This window comes from Pithys albifrons, chromosome 9 (genome assembly GCF_047495875.1).
Source record: "Pithys albifrons albifrons isolate INPA30051 chromosome 9, PitAlb_v1, whole genome shotgun sequence".
In the NCBI taxonomy this organism is placed as follows: domain Eukaryota; kingdom Metazoa; phylum Chordata; class Aves; order Passeriformes; family Thamnophilidae; genus Pithys; species Pithys albifrons.
In genome coordinates this window covers 37,843,905-37,864,436 of record NC_092466.1, presented here as the reverse complement: position 1 = coordinate 37,864,436, position 20,532 = coordinate 37,843,905, and the positions used below count along the sequence as shown (strand labels likewise).

The window sequence follows — 20,532 nt, the reverse complement described above, 5'->3', positions numbered from 1 at the left end:
GGAAAGGTTATTTTAGAGAGGCAGGTGCTGTCCATAACTCTACATAAACACACCCAGGGGAAAAAAATTCTCTCACCTCCTCATGAGGTAGAAATTATTGATTGGTTTCTTCTTATCTTGTGCAGTGCTTGACTCACAGGCTTATACAACAATTTCCAAGCAAAACTTTTCAGCTGGGTAGAGGTCTGGAGCTGGGACACATTCCTCTGGCCGCTGGAACAGGTGAGGAAACTCAGGTAAGTTTGCATGAGATTCCACTGGGATTCCATAGGATCAACATTTGTTTCTTTTAGTATTATTTGGGTTGAATCAGTTGGAGAATCAAAACTGTACCTGTGTATCATGCTGATGTGTTTGAGGCTGGCGCTGTTATATGGATTACCCAAGAGTAGCTGCCAATGTCACATCTGAAGAATACAAAGGAGAAAGGGAACCTGTAATACTAGGGGGTTTGTCACTAGAATATTTACTGTGTGAAATTCAGCCCTGATCACAACTGCTGTAGCTCACCATGGCAAAAGAAGCTGGTTAGAAAAGTCACCCATCAAGTCTGGGTGACCCCTTGGCTATCTGGTGGTGTTTTTCATTGCCACATTTCCAAGACCATAAATGCTCATTTCAGCAGTTATTTTCCACAGCTCCATTGTTTCCAGGGCACATTATCTGTGAGGAATACTCTGAAAGCAGGAGCTTTACCAAGCCCCATGACAGGCAAATGTTGCCAGCAAGAAAATCAGAGGCTTGGTCTCACTCTTCCCTTTCTAATCATAGAACCATCATAAATTCATGGATTGGTTTGGGTAGGAAGGATCCTTAAAGCTCATCTCATTCCACCCCCTGCTATGGGCAGGGACACCTTCCACCAACCCAGGTTGTTCCGAGCCCTGTCCAACCTGGCCTTGGACACTCCCAGGGATGGGGCAACCACAGCTTCTTTACCCAACCTGTGCCAGGGCCTGCCCACCCTCCCAGGGAAGTATTCCTTCCCAATATCCCATCTGTCCCTGCCCTCTGGCAGTGGGAAGCCATTCCCTGTGTCCTGTCCCTCCACCCCTTGTCCCCAGTCCCTCTCCAGCTCTCCTGGAGCCCCTTTAAGCCCTGGCAGGGGCTCTCAGGTGTCCCTGGAGCCTTCTCTTCTCAGGGTGTCCATCTTCCCATCTCCCAGCCTGTGACAGTCAGGCACCAGCAGTGCCAATGCCACAGGCAGCTTGGAGCTTTGTCCAGGTGAGCTGGGGGCATCCCCAAGGAGAGAGAGACCCCTCACCACCCTAGTTAAGGAACCAATCCTTTGGGGCAGATTCATGATTGGGTCCCAGGCAGAGTAATGAGATCAGTAGTAAGTTTTATCCATGAAGACATCTAAGGACACATGGAAACATCCAAATCTGTTTTAAAGGTTTATTTCTACCTTGTAGAGGTACTTACAGGAAGGGCAAAAGGCACATCTTAGCTCCAAGTGGCACTTCCCACCAGGCAAGACTGAGCTCTTGGATGCAACTCTGAGCTGCCATAGCTGAATAAATCAGAGAGTGAAACACCGTATTTTCCTATACCTATATTTTGCATAATTTTTCTTGTTAATCTTTAACCTCAAATAAACCTCTGTCCAAGAAGGAAGAACAATATCCAAAAGGCAAACCCAAAGAGCTCTGAAGAAATCCATCATTTATACATAGGCTCTTATCTTGGAAAGCTGCCACAGCCAGCACTTTTTTCATCCAGGAGAGAACTGCACTTGGACCTGTGATGGGCTGTGCTTTTCTCATGCTGAGTTTCCTAAACTGACCTTATCATGGTAACAATATTGTTTTCTGACATGCTCTGAGCACATGAACAGCAGAAAAGCTGTGAGGTTTCGAGCTGCAGCGTCTCCTTCAGGTGCTCAGTGAACGTAGGGTCTGATGGAATATTGTGGTGTTCGTTTAAAAGATTTCTTGGGAAGGGTGAGCAAAGTGTTCTGGGAAATGTGGGGTCAGTAATCTGGGTACTCAGCTCTCAGGCCTTGTGACAGGGACTGATAGCTGCTCACAGGAGGTATATTTTTGCTGTCTTAAGCAGGTTGAAAGGTAGATCTCCAGTTCCCATCCTTATCTCTGCTGCTGACTGTTCTGACACTGGGATGGGGGAGACAAACTCTCAACAGCTCTTTGAGGGGGCAGTGTGTGCTCTGGCTGGGCTGTACCCAGCGCTGGCACTGTCCCACCTGTCCCTTTGTGCTTTCACAGTGCCCCCACCATGAGTGGAAAGAGGTCCAAGTGCTCCTTCTCCCGCATGGAGGTGATCCTCATCCTTTGCCTGACGGTGATGATAGTGTTGACCGTGGCGCTCCTCACCTTCCACTTCCTCACCAAACACAGCAATGGCAAGTTGAGTCCCACCATCAACCCCTGCTCCAGTGTGCGTCCAGTGCAGTCATTTCAACTGAAGAGACACAGATAGAGGAGCACTGGGCCACCGCTGAGCCTCCATCATCATCTCTGTGCATGGCCCTTTTGCCCAGTCACAGTAGGGTACTGGCCTCTGTGGCAGGAGCATGGTGGTCAAACCAGCACAAGCATCTACCCGGGCATGGTTGCACAGCCTCAGGGCTGCAGGGATCCACACATCCTCCCTTCACTGTCTCTGCAGAGCCCCTCGTTCCCAGCACCTCACCAAGGGGCCTCAGAGCTGTTACAATCCCAGCACAGCCCTCCAACCCCATCACCAGGCACAGTGCAGGTGCTGGGATCTGCCCCAAGTTAACTCTGCCCCTGGACAGAGCAGCATCTGACATGTCATCAGTGGGACCTTCCAACTTCTACATCTTGATCTCAAACTGAATACAGTTCACACTTTCTTCATGTTTTAGGTTGTAACACATAAGAGTTTCGTGCAAGTGATTCTCCTCTGTGTCATAGCTCTTGCAGGAAGAAGAAGAGGAGGTGGTCAAAAAAGGGTAGTTTTAATGGGTAGCCCATGTCACTGATGACAATTTAAGTCACAGAAATGTCTACTCTGTGGCCAGTCTGAGTGTTTCACTTCTCCTCTGGTTTCAGTGACAGACCAGGAAAGGTCTCCCCTTACCCTGCTGTCCTACCTTGAAAGGCAGCAGCTGCCTGGGAAGGCTGTGAGAACAGATCAGGCACATACAGAAATATTGCATGTTTTCCCACAGTGTTATCACAGCCTCCAGCAATTTGTGGCCCTGGCATTTCCTGATAACCTTTTATATCTATGATAATTTGATAGCCCTCAATGGCTTTTCTTCCATGAGTTTGTCCATTCTGTAAGGGTTTCTGCACCGTCATGATGGCTGGGGCGAGACATGATCTCCTTCAGGAGTACTTTTCCTTCACCATTTGGCTGGAGGTCATTGTCCAGAGCTGCTTTTCCCTTCTTTGAGCTTCAAATGGCTCTGCTTCAGCTTTTTTGAGGAGGACCATGGTACCAGCACTGGATGCAGGATGTGTTGGAGGCACCAGGGAAACATATGCATGTTTTTTCCTCCCTAGTCCTTCCCAGTAGTTCCTGGCATGATACTCCCTTTTTATTTCCACTGCTGAGCTGAATTTTGTGTGTGAAACAGCACCTGCACCCTTGGATCTGGTTCCTGTGTGGCAGTGATGGGCTTGGAGAGTTTAATTGGCAATGTTGGGCTTATTTCCCTCTCACTAAGCATCACCACACATTTTCCATAGTCCGGTGACCCCATCTTGGGAGCTCCCTCTGTAGTTCTTCATGCCTGGGCCACCCTTTACCACCCCAAATGCCTTAACAGCCTTGGCACACTTGGACCACATTGACAGCCCAAGCAGATGGCTCAGCTGGACTCCCTTGCCCACGGGCCTGCTGAGTCCTCTAGGCATGTTGAGCAGGTTTCAGGTGTGGATTCTCTTGAAAATGGCTGGGTTGCCTCTTTGGTCTCTGGTTCTGCTCACTCGTGTGTGCACTGATCTGCTAATTGATAGTTCTTACAGATTCCGGCGACGTATCAGAAACAGCAAACTACTTACTGGGTGTAGGTCGAGCTGACTGCACGGGGCCAGTGGCACAAGTGCCTCTGGTAAGTTGGGGGACCTGGATGTGAGGTTAGCAAAATATTGATTTTTTATCACCTAACGGTATTTTTTGCAGGATTTCTGGTTTAGACCTTCTGCCTTGCCAAATGTAGGCCATCTTCAAACATTAGGTGAAATTTCTTCAAGGCTTGGAGCAACCTGGTCTAATGGAAGGTGTCCTTGTCCCTGAGAGGGGATTGGAACAAATTAAGCTTTAAAGTCCCTTTCAATCCAAGCTGTTCAATGATTCTCACAATCACAGGGCGGGGCAGAGTTGCAGCTCTGAGTTGTTGAATGATGCTCTGGCAAATCTACTCAGAAAAGTCCAAGCTGATGAATACACCACTCAGCATTTTGGCTGCATGGACTTGATGGAGCTCTTCCCTTCCAGATGGGCTATGCCAACCCAGACCAGGTGGGTGGTGGGCTTCTCACACACCTCTACAGCCGAGCCTTCATCGTGGCAGACCCCACTGACTCCAGGAGGGTGGTGTTTGTCAGTGCTGACATAGGAATGATGTCCCAGAGAGTGAGGATGGAGGTACGTGGCTGGAAATGAGGGGTTGGCCCAGGTTGGGTTGTGCTGGTATTTAGGGTTATATATTGTCATCATTAAATAATATTAAACATTGCATTACACTGGCCTTAGCTTTGGGGTTTCCTTGCAGCACCAGCTTGGAGGGATGCTGTGTCTCTGAGGAAAAGGAGCTTTTAGTTCCTCAGCAAGTGAGGCTGTACTTTGCCCACGCTTCACTTAGCTGAAAACTTATCAGAAGTGCATTGGAATCAGAAATATGTTATCATGGTGACTGTGTAATGTTGGGTCTCCAGCACCAGAGAGGAGATGCTGGAGAGCCATGGGCTCCTTGATTGGTCTGGGATTCACCTCAAGGTGGCCATAGAAGTCTTCACTTACCAGCTTTTATTTTTTTGAGGTTTTTACGAAGTCAACACCTATAACCTACTTGTGCCACTAATATGGGAGTGTCAGGCAGAAAGAGAAGAGGGAGGAGGATGAATCGTTGGGTATTTTGCAAGGGCTGGCACAAATCTCTATAGTCTTTGGGTATGGACAAGACTTTTTTAGGACCACCTCCTTCCTCTTAGGTGCTGGGGAGACTGAAGAGCAAGTATGGTGACCTGTACCGGCAGGACAACGTCATCCTCAGTGGTACCCACACGCACTCGGGACCCGCGGGGTACTTCCAGTACACCCTCTTCTGGGTCACGAGCAAGGGTCTCATCAGACCATCCCTCAATGCCATTGTCAATGGCATTGTGAAGGTCAGTGCCACCCAGCTGGGCATGTTTGTGACTGATACAGCTCTCGCTGGGATATTTGGGGCAGCACCTCTGAATGTCACAGCCTTAAACACGCTTGGGGGTGGATTAATGTTTACCAGTGAAACCAGATTAAAAAGCAGAAGCCTTGAATTCTTTCTTTAGAGACAGTTGGGGGTAGTTTCAAAATATTATAGTTTTCTAGGATTTTGGACTACTTAAGAAGCAAAAATCAAACAAGCATCCCCAAATTCTGAAGAAAGTGTTGGGGACAAACAGTAAGGGAAAGAAAGAGTTTTTCTAGATAATCTCACATATGCCTTACAGACATGGGCTAATATTCCCTGTCTTCCTGCTTTCCAGAGCATAGATGTAGCCCATGAAAACATGAAGAGAGGAAGGCTGTTTATAAACAGAGGCACCGTAGAAAACAGCCAGATCAACCGAAGCCCTTTCTCCTACCTTGCAAACCCAGAGTCCGAGCGAAGCAGGTAAAAGCTCCTCAAGCAGGAGAGAAGCAGAGCCCTGAAGAGAATCCTGCAGCTGGGACCATGACCCATCCATCTGGCAGCTGGTGTTTCTGCTCATTCATGGGAGGGTTGAAAATGTGGAGCCAAGGCTGTGGCAGAATGACACTGTTGCCATCCTGGGCACTTGCGTTAGTTTCAAGAGTGGGCTTGAAAGTTGTGGTTGCTCCCTCCAAGCGTGAGGCATTGGTCAAAGATGTGATCTTATGCTTTATTTATATATATATACAAAATATTCAGATGGCATTTAAGTGCCATCTTTGGCACATGGATTTGTATTTGGAAAGAGCTGCTCTCTTCATCCCCTCGAGAAGCAGCACCTGAGGACAAGCATAACTCTTCCCTTGCCTTCACAGCTGTTTTCAGATGTTTCTCTAAGATCTCACTGTGCTCTGGTAATACCTGGAATAACCTTTTTATTTCCTTGTTCAGCCTGGTGGAGATTCAACATGTCAAAGCAATGTAGAGCGTGACCACAGCTCTGGTGCTAATGAGATTCCCCTGCCTTATTTCCATCCAGGTATTCATCCAACACAGACAAAGAAATGGTGATACTGAAAATGGTGGATGAGGATGGACAAGAGCTAGGCCTTATCAGGTACTGCCCACCAAAGTAGCAGGTTTTTCTCCATATCCTCTTTTTTTATTTTCAGGAAGAGTAAAAGGTGTTCCTTCCCTCCACACCTCTTTTTTTACATCATTGACTCCTTGTTTCTTTGAAGTAAGAAAATAAAACACCCTGCCAAACATAATTTTCTGGATTGGTGAAAGAGTCAGTCCAGGTCTGAAGTGCCAGATTCTTTTGGCCTCAAGACCTGGACTGTCACAACCATGAGCCCTCCTGGTTGGGAAGGGAGAGCATGGGAAGCCTCTGCCCATGTTAATCCATCCCTGAATACCAAGAACCTGTGTCTGCGTTCTCCCAAAGAAAATTCCATAAGTCAGCTGAAAACAGATTTAACAAGTTACCTGCCAACACTGACTGACCACTGCATTTCTTGTGCCCTCAGCTGGTTTGCAGTGCACCCTGTCAGCATGAACAACACAAACCACCTCGTGAACAGCGACAATGTGGGCTACGCCTCGTACCTGTTCGAGCAGGAGAAGAACAAGGGCATGCTCCCTGGAGAGGTGGGAGTCTTTGCAGACTGCTGGGAATAACAGGTGGAAAAGGGCTGCAGCATGGAGGGAGTGGGTGCTGCTTCCCAAGCGGGTTCTTTCAAACAGTGAAGTGGGACAGAAAATGGAGGACAGAGATGAACACTCATGATTTAATTACTTTATTCCTCTAGAGAAAAGAAATTGCAAGGTGTATTCTTGACTTTCCAATCTGGAAACAGTGGCATATATTTAGACTTTGAGAATAAGCCAAATTTATTTTGATTCAACTGTTGGAAATTGGGGAGGTTGTGGCTGCCCCATTTCTGCCAGTGTTCAAAGCCAGGTTGGACATGGCTTGGAGCAACCTGTTCTAGTGAAAGATATCCCTGCTCACAGTAGGGGCTTAGGAGGAGATGATCTTTAAGGTTCCCTCCAACCCAAACCCTTCTATGAATCTATATTATATATGTGTGGGATACTTTATCCAAAGGGATCCATATTTCCCATCTGTTGTGTGGTATCAGGCCTCTGCTCAGCCCCATTTCTTATGGCTTCCAGCCTGTTCTGCCTTGTGATTTGCATTTACCCAGAAGATTTGCCATCGTCAGTGCAAACACAGCTCCTTTAAAAAACATTAATGCCCCTGAAGTGTAGCTGTGGACATGAACCCATCTCAGAGGCACTTTGAGGTCAGGACTTGATTAAGAGCATGTCCTGGCAGTATCCGCACCATGAACCTGGAGACAGTTGCCCAATTTCTCTTTTAATACTCTGGGTAGAGGAACACATGTGGTTCTTAGCAAAAAGGGAAACAAGGAATTCTGCCTAATTCCTGCTTGGAAGTATTTCTTTTTGTGGTGGATTATCAAAAAGCTTTTAACAATGCTCAACCCTAGTGCATCATTATGGGTGCAAGTCAGTGGGAGTTGACATGCTAAAAAGGATTTGCAGGACTCAATATTTAGCTGCATGGTTTGCTGGGCACATTGTATGCAGAAGCCTTACAAGAAAATGAGTTAAGAGATGATACTACATCAACATAGATGATGTTGATTTGTTCCATCTCTAAAAGGGCAGGGGGAATGAGAGTATCTGTGAGAGCTGAATTCAGCCAGTGCTCAGTGTGTAACAGCTTTGCTTCTAACAGGCACTGCTTGCTGTTCACTCCTGCAGCCAGATCCAATGGCTTTCACTCTGTAAATCAGTCATGGTGAGAGCTGGCAGGAAACAAATTCTGTGCAAGGTGCTACAGTGATCCATTGACCTCTAAGCAGTAACATGAGGAACTGGGGACATGGTAGGCAGAGCTACACTGAGACGCAGGAGGAAGATGAAGAAACACAGTCTGGATACCAAAGCAGTGTGAAGGCTACCCTGAAATGGCAGTTGCTTCCTGAGTGTCCAATTCTCCCTTGCGCTTCCTGCCCCTAACCCTTGGGCTATGCCTAACTCCCCATTCCAGTCCTCCCAGTCACTTTGGCAATGTTAAGCAGCATGACACACACACCAGATGGTGGTGACACTCCAGGGAAAGCTGCAGGTGTTGTTTGCAACCACTGCAAGGTTCTGAAATGCATCTGACCACCTTTGGCTTTGACAGGGCTCTTTTGTTGCTGCCTTTGCCTCCTCCAACCTGGGAGATGTGTCACCCAACACCAGAGGCCCCACCTGTGTCAACACGGGCGAGTCGTGCGATAACCCCCAGAGTACCTGTCCCGTTGGAGGGGTGAGTGTGTCCTACCTGTTCTACCTCAGACACCCTGTTTGCTGGTCCTTCAATTCATCCTGCTGCATGTTAGTGCAGTAACCCAGTGCCTGACTTTAATGTGGCTCACAAGAAGCCATCAGTTCCCACATTGTGAGAATCCCTTGTGAACTCAACCCCTGGCAGTGCCACATGTTCTCGATATTAACCCATCACTATCATTCAAACAAATTTCTTACCAGGCAGCAATGTGCATGGCCAAGGGGCCTGGGAGAGATATGTTTGAGAGTACAAGGATTATAGGACAAAATATCTACTTGAAAGCAAAGGTAAGTGATATTTTGCTTTTCAAGTGTGTGTGAGTGCTTGTTATAATAGGAATGCATGTTCATTTATTTAAACAGCTCAATGATCCTTGTGGGTCCCTTCCAACTCAGGATATTCTGTATATCTTGTTCCTGGTTCTGTGAGTGTTTGAAGAGTTAAATTGCTTTGAAGGCCACATTTATATGTTTAAAGATAAGGGAAATTTTCTCTTTTCTTTTTTTTCTTTTTTTTTCTTTTTTTTTAATGAGTAAATGAGGTTTGCAATCTGCTATTGATCTAGCTTTTGTCATCAAGGAGACTTCAGAGCCTGGAATTTGTTAAGCTTAGCACAGTGTGTGAAACCATGATGGTAGTGAAAAATTTCGTCTGGTATAACATATCTGACTAGACACCTAAATTTAGAATAGAAAGCACACACTTTTATATAGATACACCATTGTAGGTGTTGTAATTTCAAAATGTTGGTTTAGGCTTTTAATCTCCATATTCCTCACAAGGATATAATGAGTATGTTGCCCCTTATCATCTCCCCCTCCCTCCTACACGCACATCTCAGAGGTGGAAAAGCTCAGAGACACCACCACACACCACTTGTCACACTCCAAACTAATAGGAATGTGACTTAAAATGTGCCAGATTAAACACCCATGGAAGATACTTACCTGGCCATGCTTGTCTTTGTGTTTGTTCAGCCAGTGTCCTCTGTCCTGTGGGCTCCCTTGTGTCACCTGAGGGCTCAAAGCCACCTGAATTTCCCGGTTCCCCTCCTGTGGCTTTGCGTAATGTGAGAGAAGTCAGTGCAAGGAGAATTTTTGGTAATGTTTCAGGGACAGCAGCTTGTAGGAACTGGAACCTGTCCAGCAGAGGAGTAAGAGAGGAGGCTTCATGGTGGTGGTTTCCTTGAATCACCATTTCAAATGCTTGCCCCGAACTCACTCCAGGCTGATCCTGACTTGCAAGTGAAGGGTTGACTCAGTCAAAGTGTCCTGGTGTGTGTATAAAAAGTGAGGGGAAACATTGTTGTTGTTTTTAACATCTGGGACTCCTGGCCTTCAAAGGCTGCACCATCAATTCCTTCCAGGAATATCACAAAACTGCACAACTTGTGGCAACGCTTTCTAAGTACCAACTCGAGGCACATGGGCTGAAAAACCATTCCCTGAAAGAGCTGAATGGCTCAGCTGTCAGCTCTGTGGTAGATACATGATAAAACCCAAGCACTTCCAAGCAATGAATACAGCAAAGTGCTTCTTTCTCACAGAAAACACTTCTGGTTGGTCTCAACTCTGAGAAATGCCAAAAGGGTATCCCGAAGTTGCCATCCTTGTGAAATAAGTGCCTGTTGCAGCTGTAAAAGAAAGGCATGTGTAAAACTGCTGACTGTGGAGTGTCCTCCGTCTTTGACAAAGGCAGAGCTTGCAGGGCTCAGGGCATGCAGGATGTAGAGATGAGCCGGTAGAAACTCCTTGGGATCTTGGGAAATACACTCTTGCTTTAACACCTGGAGGAGACCATGGAAAGGTGTGAACAGAATGAAGAAATAATCCATGTAGCTGTATCTCAGCAGAGCTGGCTTCCTGATTGCTTCTTCCTCAAGAATTTCCACCTTTGTGTCCCTTAGGAGCTGTATGAAAAAGCTTCCCAGGAGGTCAGAGGGCCCCTTAGCACAGCCCACCAGTGGGTGAACATGAGTGACGTCTCGGTGGAGCTCAATGCCACACACACGGTGAGGGCGGGAGCTCCTGGAACGAGGGCAGAAGGCAGGAAGAAAGGTCATCCTCCCACAGCAGGACCTGGTGTGCCAAGGGGAAGTAGTTTTTAATCCTTGTTTCACCCTTGTTGATTTAGGTTAAAACATGCAAACCAGCCTTAGGACACAGCTTTGCTGCAGGGACCATTGATGGAGTGGGGGCTTTCAACTTCACACAAGGTAAGTTGGGGAGCAGGTGTGACTTTGTGCAAACAGGTGGACATGGGGCATCCCACAAACAGATCAAAACCCCCAGAGTCATCTGACCACACCAATGGCTGGTTGAACCACAGTCTCCAAAAGGGTAGTTTTTAGGCAGGTGTGATCTCACAGCCCCTTGCAGGTTTGTCTGTATTGGTCAGAAAGCAGCTGCAGATGGATATGACCATGCCCTGAAGGCAGGAGAGTGCTGGATGGGGAGTGGGGAGAAGAAAGACCTAGATTTGGGGCACTTTCTTATTTGTTCTCATTGCCTGAAGGCTGCCAAGATGGAGCTCAGCTGGGCTAAAACTCAAGTGTTCAAACCACCCCAGGAAAGGGAGGTAGTCAGAATCCCCTGAGAGATATCCCACCCCACTTAAGCAGGGTTGTGGTAGTCTCTGCCTAATAGTGCTGAGGCAGCTGATGAACAGTGTTTAAAATGTTTCCTCCTCAAGGTGCAGTAGAAGGTGACCCATTTTGGGATCAAATCCGGGACCAGCTGCTGGGAGAGCCATCTAATGAAACAAAAGCCTGCCACAAACCCAAGCCAATCCTCTTCAGCACGGGAGAGGTAAGGACACGTTGGTGTGTGCCCTGGGAATTCCAGAAATTTCTGCTCTGAGCTAGGATCAGCAATCCTTCACAGATCCAGATTCCTAACAGATTGGTTAGGGAGCTGCAGGAGATGTCTGTGCCAGCCCACATGGTGAAGAACAAGCTGCACGGGCTTTGAAGGAATGGAAATAGAAAGCAAGTATAAGTGTTGTCATTAGTTTGCATGAAAATGAGAGAGGTGGAAGTTTTTCAGAGTGTCTTTTCCATATATGCCAGAAGGAGAGACCAGACCTGCTGTTCTCATTAGGGTCAAAAATTCCCCAGCTGAAGATCTACCCTGGCCTGATTCTCTGCCTGTGAAACAGCCCTGAGCTGGATGCACAGGGAACATGCACAAGGTCAGGGAAAGCCAACAGTGTGTGGAGCTCAGCATTGCCAGCAGTCTCTGACTCCAGAACAGCCTCTGTTGGTGCTCAGATCTTCATAACTCTGGGTGTTTCTTCCCTCTGCCCTGCCCGTTGTTTCCTACCTTAAGCCAAGAAAGGACCTTTCCTCTTGTTGTGGGAGAGACTGTTCCATGCAAAATGAAGTAACTCATCATGGTGCCCTTGGAAACTCTGGAGGATGAATCAACTTGTCCATCTTTCTCAGTGTTGTCTTCAGGGGTTTCTTCCAAGCTGGGGCTTCCTCTGGAAATGTCCCATTGACTTCTCTGTTTTTCTGTCATGTTTATGCAAGTGTGTGGTATTTCTGTGAGCTGTGACAAGAACTGATGCCAGACTTGCTCATCCATGGGTAGAACCACACCAAGCTGAGGCTGGAAGTACCTTGGGGTGAGATTCATTATCGCACTCCCAGCAGGACCAACACTGCAGCTGCAGCAAATTGCTCAGGGCCATGTCCAGAAGAGTCAGGGCAGTCAGCAAGAATGGAGAGCCCTCAGTGCTTGGGTCCCTATCCCTGGGATGCCCCCTCACACAGGGAAGGGTTATTTCTTAGGGCCATCCTCTGCAGAGCTATTGCTTCATTGGTCCCAGCCCATCCTCATGCTCAGGGCTGCTACATCCTGGTAGGACTCGGTGTTTGTTCTTACTGAGCCTTCCCAAAATCCTACTTACAACTTCAAATGAAAATTGATCCCCCATTTTCCACCTGATGTTCCCTTGGCATTAAGGCAAATGCACTGTAGTGGAGTAGGATCATGCCCAAGGTCCTTTAGAGCACTTAGAGGATGCCATCTGGATCAGGCGACGCCTTGTTATTCCTTTCATCAGTCTCCTTAAAAGCTTTCCTTCTGTCACTTTGTGTTCCATCAGCTCCTCACCTCATCTCCCCTAAAAAGAGGTCCCAGCTCCTCCCACCATCTAGAATGGTGTTACTCAGAGTAAATTACACTTTATTCTTACAACTTTATCACATTTTATGGATGCTCTGGCAGACCTCCTGCTTCTGATGTGAGGTTTTGTCATTCATGCTTTGACCCCTGTTAATTGCTCCTCAAAAAATCTTTCTGGCTTGCTGGGGTGAGATTTTGCATTCTATTTGCTGGAGCTGAACCACCCTTGAGTTCTTGTTCTTAATTTCCTTTTGACAGGCTTCATTTCTATTTGCTGTTGTTTTAAGATGAAATGCTGCTGTAAGCGTGTTGTTTTGACTGCTGCAATGGTGCTGAGTCTGAGCATGGTGTGGTTCCTGCTAAGGGGCAGTTTAAAGTCAGGGTTAGGTGGAGGGTTCCCTGAGCATCATCTCCTTCTGGGAGAAACTCACCCTCTGGGTGAAACTCTCCCTCTGTGAGACCGTGTAGTGCCAGGACAAGGGGGAAGGGCTTCAAACTGACAGAGAGTTGGTTTAGATTGGAGATCGGGAAGAAATCCTTTCCTGTGAGTGTGGGCAGGCCCTGGCATAGCTTGCACAGAGCAGTTGTGGCTGCCCCATCCCTGGGAGTGTCCCAGGCCAGGCTGGACAGGGCTTGGAGCAACCTAGGCTGGTGGGAGGTGTCCCTGCTTTGAGATCCCTTCTGACTCAAATCATTCCATGATTTTGATAAAGAGCTGTCTCATTTCCCATCACCATCAGCATCTCTGACTTCACTCATTCACTTTTTTTTGCTCTTCTGATCAGATAATCAGCCTTATCAATCCCAACTCAAGCCTTTTTCAGGCAGATGAGGGGTTTCTACATGCTACCCTCACCTTATTTTACCCACTTTCTTTAGGTTATCCCTCTGGCAACACCCAGTTTGGCTTTTTGGTCTTACCCATAGTATTTCCATGTGCCTTATCTGACTGTTATAGCCAGACAACTTGCTTTACACATGGAGTCAAAACCCCTTCTCTCATGTTTTACAAATAAATTGAATTTGATTTACAAATAAATCTACAAACTAAATATATTTGCCTGGTTTATGACTGTAGGAAGCAAAACACTTCAGCTAATTTTTTTCAATTATCCTGAAGCTGCTCTACCCACCCTTTATGCCCCCTCAGATGACTTGGCCTCACCCATGGCACCCGGACATTGTGGACGTGCAGATTGCTGCCATTGGATCACTGGCCATCGTTGCTGTGCCCGGGGAGTTCACGTGGGTATTTCTTTGGTCTTCTCCTCTTTATTGCAGCCAACAGCATTTCAGTCAACCCACCTGCAATAATTAATACTATGTGCAGGTAAAAAGGAGGGTAGGAGAAAGTTGCCTCCAATATATATTTATAAACTCACTGTGGGAATGAATGAGATGAAAACAGCCTTCCTAAATAACTGTAACTGTTCATTGCAAAATGCAGTTTCAATGAGACAAAAGGAACTTGTTGACTTTGTTTTTGTTTTTGACTTCACAAACACCGTGATAATGAACTGCACTGACATTGATGGTCCAATGGTGAGAAACTGAAGAGAATAATGATTTATCTCCAGCACCCTTATTTCTACCCCACCCTGAGGCACCTCCAGCCCCACCCTGGCTGTGATGATGCATGTGAAATGTTTTGAGGTGTTTTGGTTGAACTTGTCTCAGAGAGGCCTTAAGTGATGTTAAGCAGCAATGGAGGTGCTGTGAGAATTTCTGGTGGGGTGCTACAGGTCCAACCAGAGATTCCTGATTTATCCCCCTGGTCTCTGCAATCCCTGCCAGGATGGGGAAGCTGGGGGGGGGTGTCGGGCTCTGCTCCAGGGCACAGGGACAGGAGCAGAGGGTATGACCTCAGGCTGGGCCAGGGCAGGGGCAGGGGGCACAGCAGCAGGAATTTCTGCCTGGAAAGGGTTGTCAGGCCTTGGCAGGGGCTGCCCAGGGAGGTTTGGAGTGCCCAGCCCTGGAGGTGCCCAAGGCAGGACTGGCCGTGGCACTCAGTGCTCTGGGCTGGGGGACAAGGTGGGCATCGGGCACAGGGTGGGCTCTGTGGGCTGGGAGGGCTTTGCCAAGGTGGGCATCGGGCACAGGGTGGGCTCCTGGGGCTGGGAGGGCTTTGCCAAGGTGGGCATCGAGCACAGGGTGGGCTCCGTGGGCTGGGAGGGCTTTGCCAAGGTGGGCATCAGGCACAGGGTGGGCTGGATGACCTTTGGAGGCCTTTTCCAACCTCAATGATCCTGTGACTCCATGATTTCTGGAGCCTGACACTGTTCCCTCCATGCCCTAGGACCATGTCTGGCCGCAGACTGCGGGAAGCTGTTAAAAGCGTAAGTTGCTGAGGAAGAGGTTTCTCCAGAGTGCAGTGTAGCTGGAACTTCAGATTTCTTGAGCCTTCTGCTTTTCCCCTTGTCTCCTCCCAGCTGGGGCCATGGCTCTCGTGTTTCACAGATGTTTTCTTCTCACAGCTGCTTCAGACAGACTTTGCCTGTGCTTTATGACATGCAGGAGAAATGAATACCCTCCCCAAAAGAAGCAAACCCATCGAGTTTCAGTCCATTAAGCCAACACAAGCTAATTCCACTGGGATCCAGGCAGGATGCTAGCAGGAATTTTGTCTCTAGGATGCAGGGGTTTAGCTCTTTAATCCCTCCCAGGATTTTGCAACATGAGAATAATTGCAAAAAAAATGGCAAATGTAGTTTTTGCATTTAATTGATGCATCTTAGCTGCAGAATGAACACCATCTTCACCCCAGCTGCCATCGCCACAACTCACTGAGCCTTTCTCACAGTTATATCATGGGTGTTTAGGAGTATACAGGCATCAGCTTCCAAAAAAATTCCCTAAACGTATTGAATTTACTGGAATGGGAGATCACTTGTCCACTTCTCTTTCGGAAGTGAATATGAGATGTTAATAAAGGCAAACTGCACTTGCAGGTTTACATTCCTGAGCATCTGGCCCTCTCCCCACCATAACTTTGTATTCTATCCTGCTAAATAATAATAATAATAATAACAACAATACCAACCACCATAACAATAATAACAGTATTGATCCAATAACAATAACAACGTTAATAACAAACAGTATATTTGTGCATAAAGCAGTTGTTTCAAGATAAGTGGTGTATTTTCCTTCTCAGGAATTTGATTCCCATGGGACACCAAAGATGAATGTGGTAATTGCAGGTCTGTGCAATGTCTACACCCACTACATCACCACCTATGAAGAATACCAGGTAAATGTTAAAACTGAACATGTTTAACTGAGTTCAGCTTTTGGCCATATGGGATGATAATTCAGGTGAAATTGAGTGTGTTTAGAAAAAGCTGAAAGGGAGTGGTGACCAGGGATTGCCATGCCCCATTGCTGCTTGCAGGATCTAGTTTTGAGTCCCCACAAGGCCAAGTAGGTATTGTGCTTTGAGGAAGATGTGGACCATTGGATGAATTCCTTGGCTTTAGAAACCCTGAACTGGGAGGGAAGGGTGGAAGAACTGGAGTTGTGCAACCCAAAAAGTTGGAGGGGAGGCAAGCTGCATCATAACCCTTTAAAAGAGAATAATCTGCGCTAAGTGGAAGGGCAGACAGGCCCTCCCTCTTTGCAGTGGGTTGGAGAATGAAGCATAACCTGAAATTGCAGCAGAAATACTTTGGCAAGTTGTTGGGCTGTCTCCCTGCCAGCAAGGGAGTAAATAACCCCCTGATAAACTGCTGATCTTGTGTCAGTGCAGTAGGATGGGCTGTATAAACCAGCCAGGAGTCCCTCAAACCCTCCTTTTCCCAACTTGTCCTTTGCTAGGTGCAACGATATGAGGCTGCATCAACTATTTATGGGCCACACACCCTTTCTGCCTACATCCAACTGTACAGAGGACTTGCAAGGGCTATTGCCATGGTAATCAAACTTCTCCATATCCCACATCCTGCTGGAGACATTTAAATCCTGTATTTGGTCCTCAGGGAGGCTGCAGAATTGCTGCCCTCTCTTCAGAAACTGCTTTGAGAAATACTTGTGTGGTAGGAAAATAATTCATATAATGGGGGTCTCATACCACCTGAGAAATCTGGGGGGATTTTCAGTTCAAACTCTAGGAAATAAGTACCTCCAACCTTTCAGCATGACCTGAAGTTGCTGCTGTTTTTACCTAAAGGTAAAAGAAAATCTGCTATGTTTCCGCTGTACCTTGGCAATGTCCATTATCATTGAGACCATGTGCAGGACTGGTGGGCAACCCCGGGATGGATGGATTTGAGGGCAACCCAGCAGCAGGGCAGCAGGTGTCCTGCAGGGATTGCTCCTGCATGCAGAGCATGGATGAAGATCCTCTAGTTTGGTTTTACACTCACTTTATCATTCTTAACATCTGTCCTAGCAGTGGTCTGGGATACAGAGCCACAACAGCGATTGGATACATGAGGGAGACCATAGTTATCTGTGTGTATGTTTAACAAGCACATCTTCCTTCTCCCAGAACACCACTCAGGATTTGCCACGTGGTCCAGAGCCCCCACTTTTCAACATAGGCAACCTGACCTTGCTGCCTTCTCTCGGTGCCGAAAAGGCACCGGCGAACAAGGCGTTTGGGGACGTGCTCCAAGAAGTGAGACACCAGTACCGAGCGGTGAGAGCCTCAGGGATGTGCTAAACCCTGCTCAGGAAATCACCTTTAAAGTCTGAGCCCTGACCCAAACCCTCTGTGTTCTCTAAAGGGTCGTGCTGCCCTCAGACCAAACACTTCTGTGGGTGGGCATGGTGGAGAAGGCAGGGACAGAGTGTTTTCATGGCATTGCACTGAATGGTGAATAAAGAGGGAAATAAAGGCCCTTTACTTATAATGAAGTAGATTTCTTCTGCTGCTTGAAAGTAAAATAGCAGTTGATTAAATAGGCAAATATTGCACAGTGATTTCTTCCCAAGCAGAAATCAGGTCACCTTTGATGCCTCTGCTATGGAATTTAAATGAAATAAAATTAAAATATTGGAAAAGGTTCAGTTTTCAATGCTCAAAATTTAGATAAGATGTTCAGAGAAAAGACTTTTATCTCATTGCTGTCTCCAGTAGAAAGGCAGGGAGGCATTCTGAAAAATCTCACTTGTTTCCTCCCTTTTTAATGAGGAGTTTATCCAGTTTCATGGTGGAGTTTATCCAGCAAGCAGAACAAGTGGAATGGCAAGGCACAGAATGCCAGTTCAAAGCACAAAGTGTCCATTGCTGTTTCAACAAGTTAAATCATAAATAATTTAAAGCAACAACAACAACAAAACCAAACACACCAAACCACCACCAAAACAACCAAACCCCTAAAAACCTCAAATCGCATCTTCAAAGGGTGTTCTTAATGTGTAGTACAATAAAACAAATAACACAAATCTCAATTCCCCCCACAGGGAGAAGTTGTTGAAGTAACTTTTGTGGGTGCAAACCCCAGGAACTCTGCAGAGAATGCGGTAAATATGATGCAGCAACACTGGAATTCGGGATGTTCAGGATTAGTGAATATTTAGTTAGTGCTTTTTCCTTTGCTGGATGTTCAGAAGAAGATGTGTGCTTTGTGAATTCACAGCACCAGAGCACTTTCAAGGCAAAGATCTGGACTTGGCCGTGTTGGACTGTTCATGATCCCTTCACACTGCTGAAGTCAAACTTAGCCATGGGTTGTGTTGGGCCAGACACTCTTAGTTGGTATCCAGTGCCCTCCAGTCATAGCAAACATGCTCTCCAGTCTCAATCCTATCAGCCTGGTGCATTATTTAATAAAAAAAAGAAAATTAGGAAAGTACTTCATTTGTCACATCACTCCCCTTGCACAGATATAGATAGCAAATACCTCACCCGTCCATTTTTTTTCAATGATAAGTTCTTTGCATAATTTCTTAGTTTAAATTTGTGATTTGACAGTGAAACAGAAGCACTTTTGCTAGTAATTACCACATTTGCCAGCCAAGCATGCAGAAGCACAGCCCCTGCTCCAGGTTACAGTGCCACAGGATGCAGGGATGTGCCTGTACCTTCAGCATCTGGCTAACTGTTGTTTTTATTCCAGACTGAGCATAACTTCCTGACAGTGGAGAGATACGCCAACACCTCTGGTTCCTGGCACGCGGTGCAGAACGGCGCCTCCTGGGACACCAGGTGGGTGCCCTGAGCACAATGGACTGTTCGACAGACCTCAGGGAGTCATTGAAATTTAACCTTTGGGGCTTCATTTCAGAGCTCCCAACTTTAGGCTAGTCTTGACCCTGCAGACGGTGCTCTCTGGGGATGGCTCACTCCATAACTGGGTGGTTAACTTGCCAAGACCACAAAAACTGCTGTTCCCCTTGGCTCCAGCATCTGCAATGAGGGCTTAGAAATCTGGGAAAGGTAGAAGGGCAAGAATTACAGGTTTGTGGTCCAATTTGTTCATAGCCCGTACCCATCCATCTGTCCCACCATGCCAGTGAATAGGATGCCAGATGGAAAACAGGAGAGGCTCAGGGTGTTCATAGGGAAAAACTGGCCAGGTTTGTTGTGCATCATAAAGTAGATACAGACAACAATTCAAAAAAATTTTCAAGAAAGAAAAGTTAAAGCTAGGGATGGCATTCTTCAAGGAAAACATCCATTAAGCAGCAAAGTTGGTGCTATCTTTCAGAGCTGCGCCAAAAGTCAGATTTTCATCCAATCATCTTTATAAATATTTATTTATATCTCAGTAAGACTGGTATGAGAAAAATTGTTATTACCATTGCCAAAGAATCAAAGTGTTTTGTTCAACTGCTTCCTTTAACTAAGGTCCTGAAAAGACGGTACTTATCTCACTCTTACTGAGTGTTCCTCCTCTTTGTTTAGCATTCTCCTGCACAGGGAGGGCTCAGCTGATGGATATTGCTCATAGACTGGTGATGTACAGGGTTGTGATGTGAGCTGGAAACGTAGGAACATGTTGGTAGAAATATTCTTCATCTACGAAAAGGACCCTTGACTATTTGTCCCATGTTTCCCAATATTTTTCAGTCCTGCTGGGTTTTGGCTTAGCTTGTTTGTTGCTGCTCCAACTGCCTAAATATGAGGAAAGGTCAAAAGAAGCTCTTAAAATATACTTAACTGGAGCGCTTTCACTCATTCCACTTGGTGGGCTCATGGGACAAGAAACCAAAGAAGTAGGTTTCCTTGCTGACTGCAGGTTTTGGCTTGTTTGCCAGGTTTTACTGGACCAAAGGATCCCTTGGTCAGAGCAACGTGACCATTGAATGGCACATCCCTCCTGGCACAGAGCTGGGCACCTACAGGGTACGGTACTTCGGACACTACAAGAAAAGGGTCCAGGTCATCCGCACCATTACTGTTCCATTTGAAGGCTCATCTGGAGCCTTTGAAATCACAGTCTCATAGGTGATCTCCCTCATTAAAGGATTTGCTTCCCCTGAGTAGTAGATTTGGTATCTGGGCTGTTCTGTGCAGGGCCAGGAGTTGGGCTTGAAGAATCCTTGTGGGTCCCTTCCAGGTAAGGATATTCCATGATTTTGTGATGTTACAGAAGAGATTGTTTCTGCCATCCATGGGTCTGTACATAATTGCTGTCCCTTGAGCACTGCTGGTCATCCTTTGCTGTGCAAAGCTCAACTTCCTACAAAGATTTTATTCCAGCTGCAGTACAGTCTCCTCATGTACTCTCATTCCCTGGCCAGATCTCATTGCAGTTGAATCTTATTGT

At 46.7% G+C, this 20,532-nt stretch overlaps 1 protein-coding gene across 1 annotated transcript; it reads left to right on the top strand.

Annotated features, from left to right (window-relative positions):
- Positions 1-2,235: 2,235 nt before the first annotated feature.
- LOC139675460 (putative neutral ceramidase C) lies at positions 2,236-20,210 on the top strand. Its single transcript, XM_071563100.1, has 20 exons — positions 2,236-2,362; positions 3,957-4,042; positions 4,429-4,578; positions 5,145-5,321; positions 5,682-5,809; positions 6,366-6,443; positions 6,856-6,976; positions 8,547-8,672; positions 8,894-8,980; positions 10,600-10,704; positions 10,827-10,908; positions 11,385-11,500; positions 13,971-14,065; positions 15,117-15,156; positions 15,975-16,070; positions 16,634-16,729; positions 17,307-17,456; positions 18,224-18,283; positions 18,880-18,968; positions 20,021-20,210. Exons 1-20 carry the CDS (start codon positions 2,236-2,238, stop codon positions 20,208-20,210), a joined length of 2,199 nt encoding a protein of 732 aa, XP_071419201.1.
- The last annotated feature ends 322 nt before the right edge of the window (positions 20,211-20,532 follow it).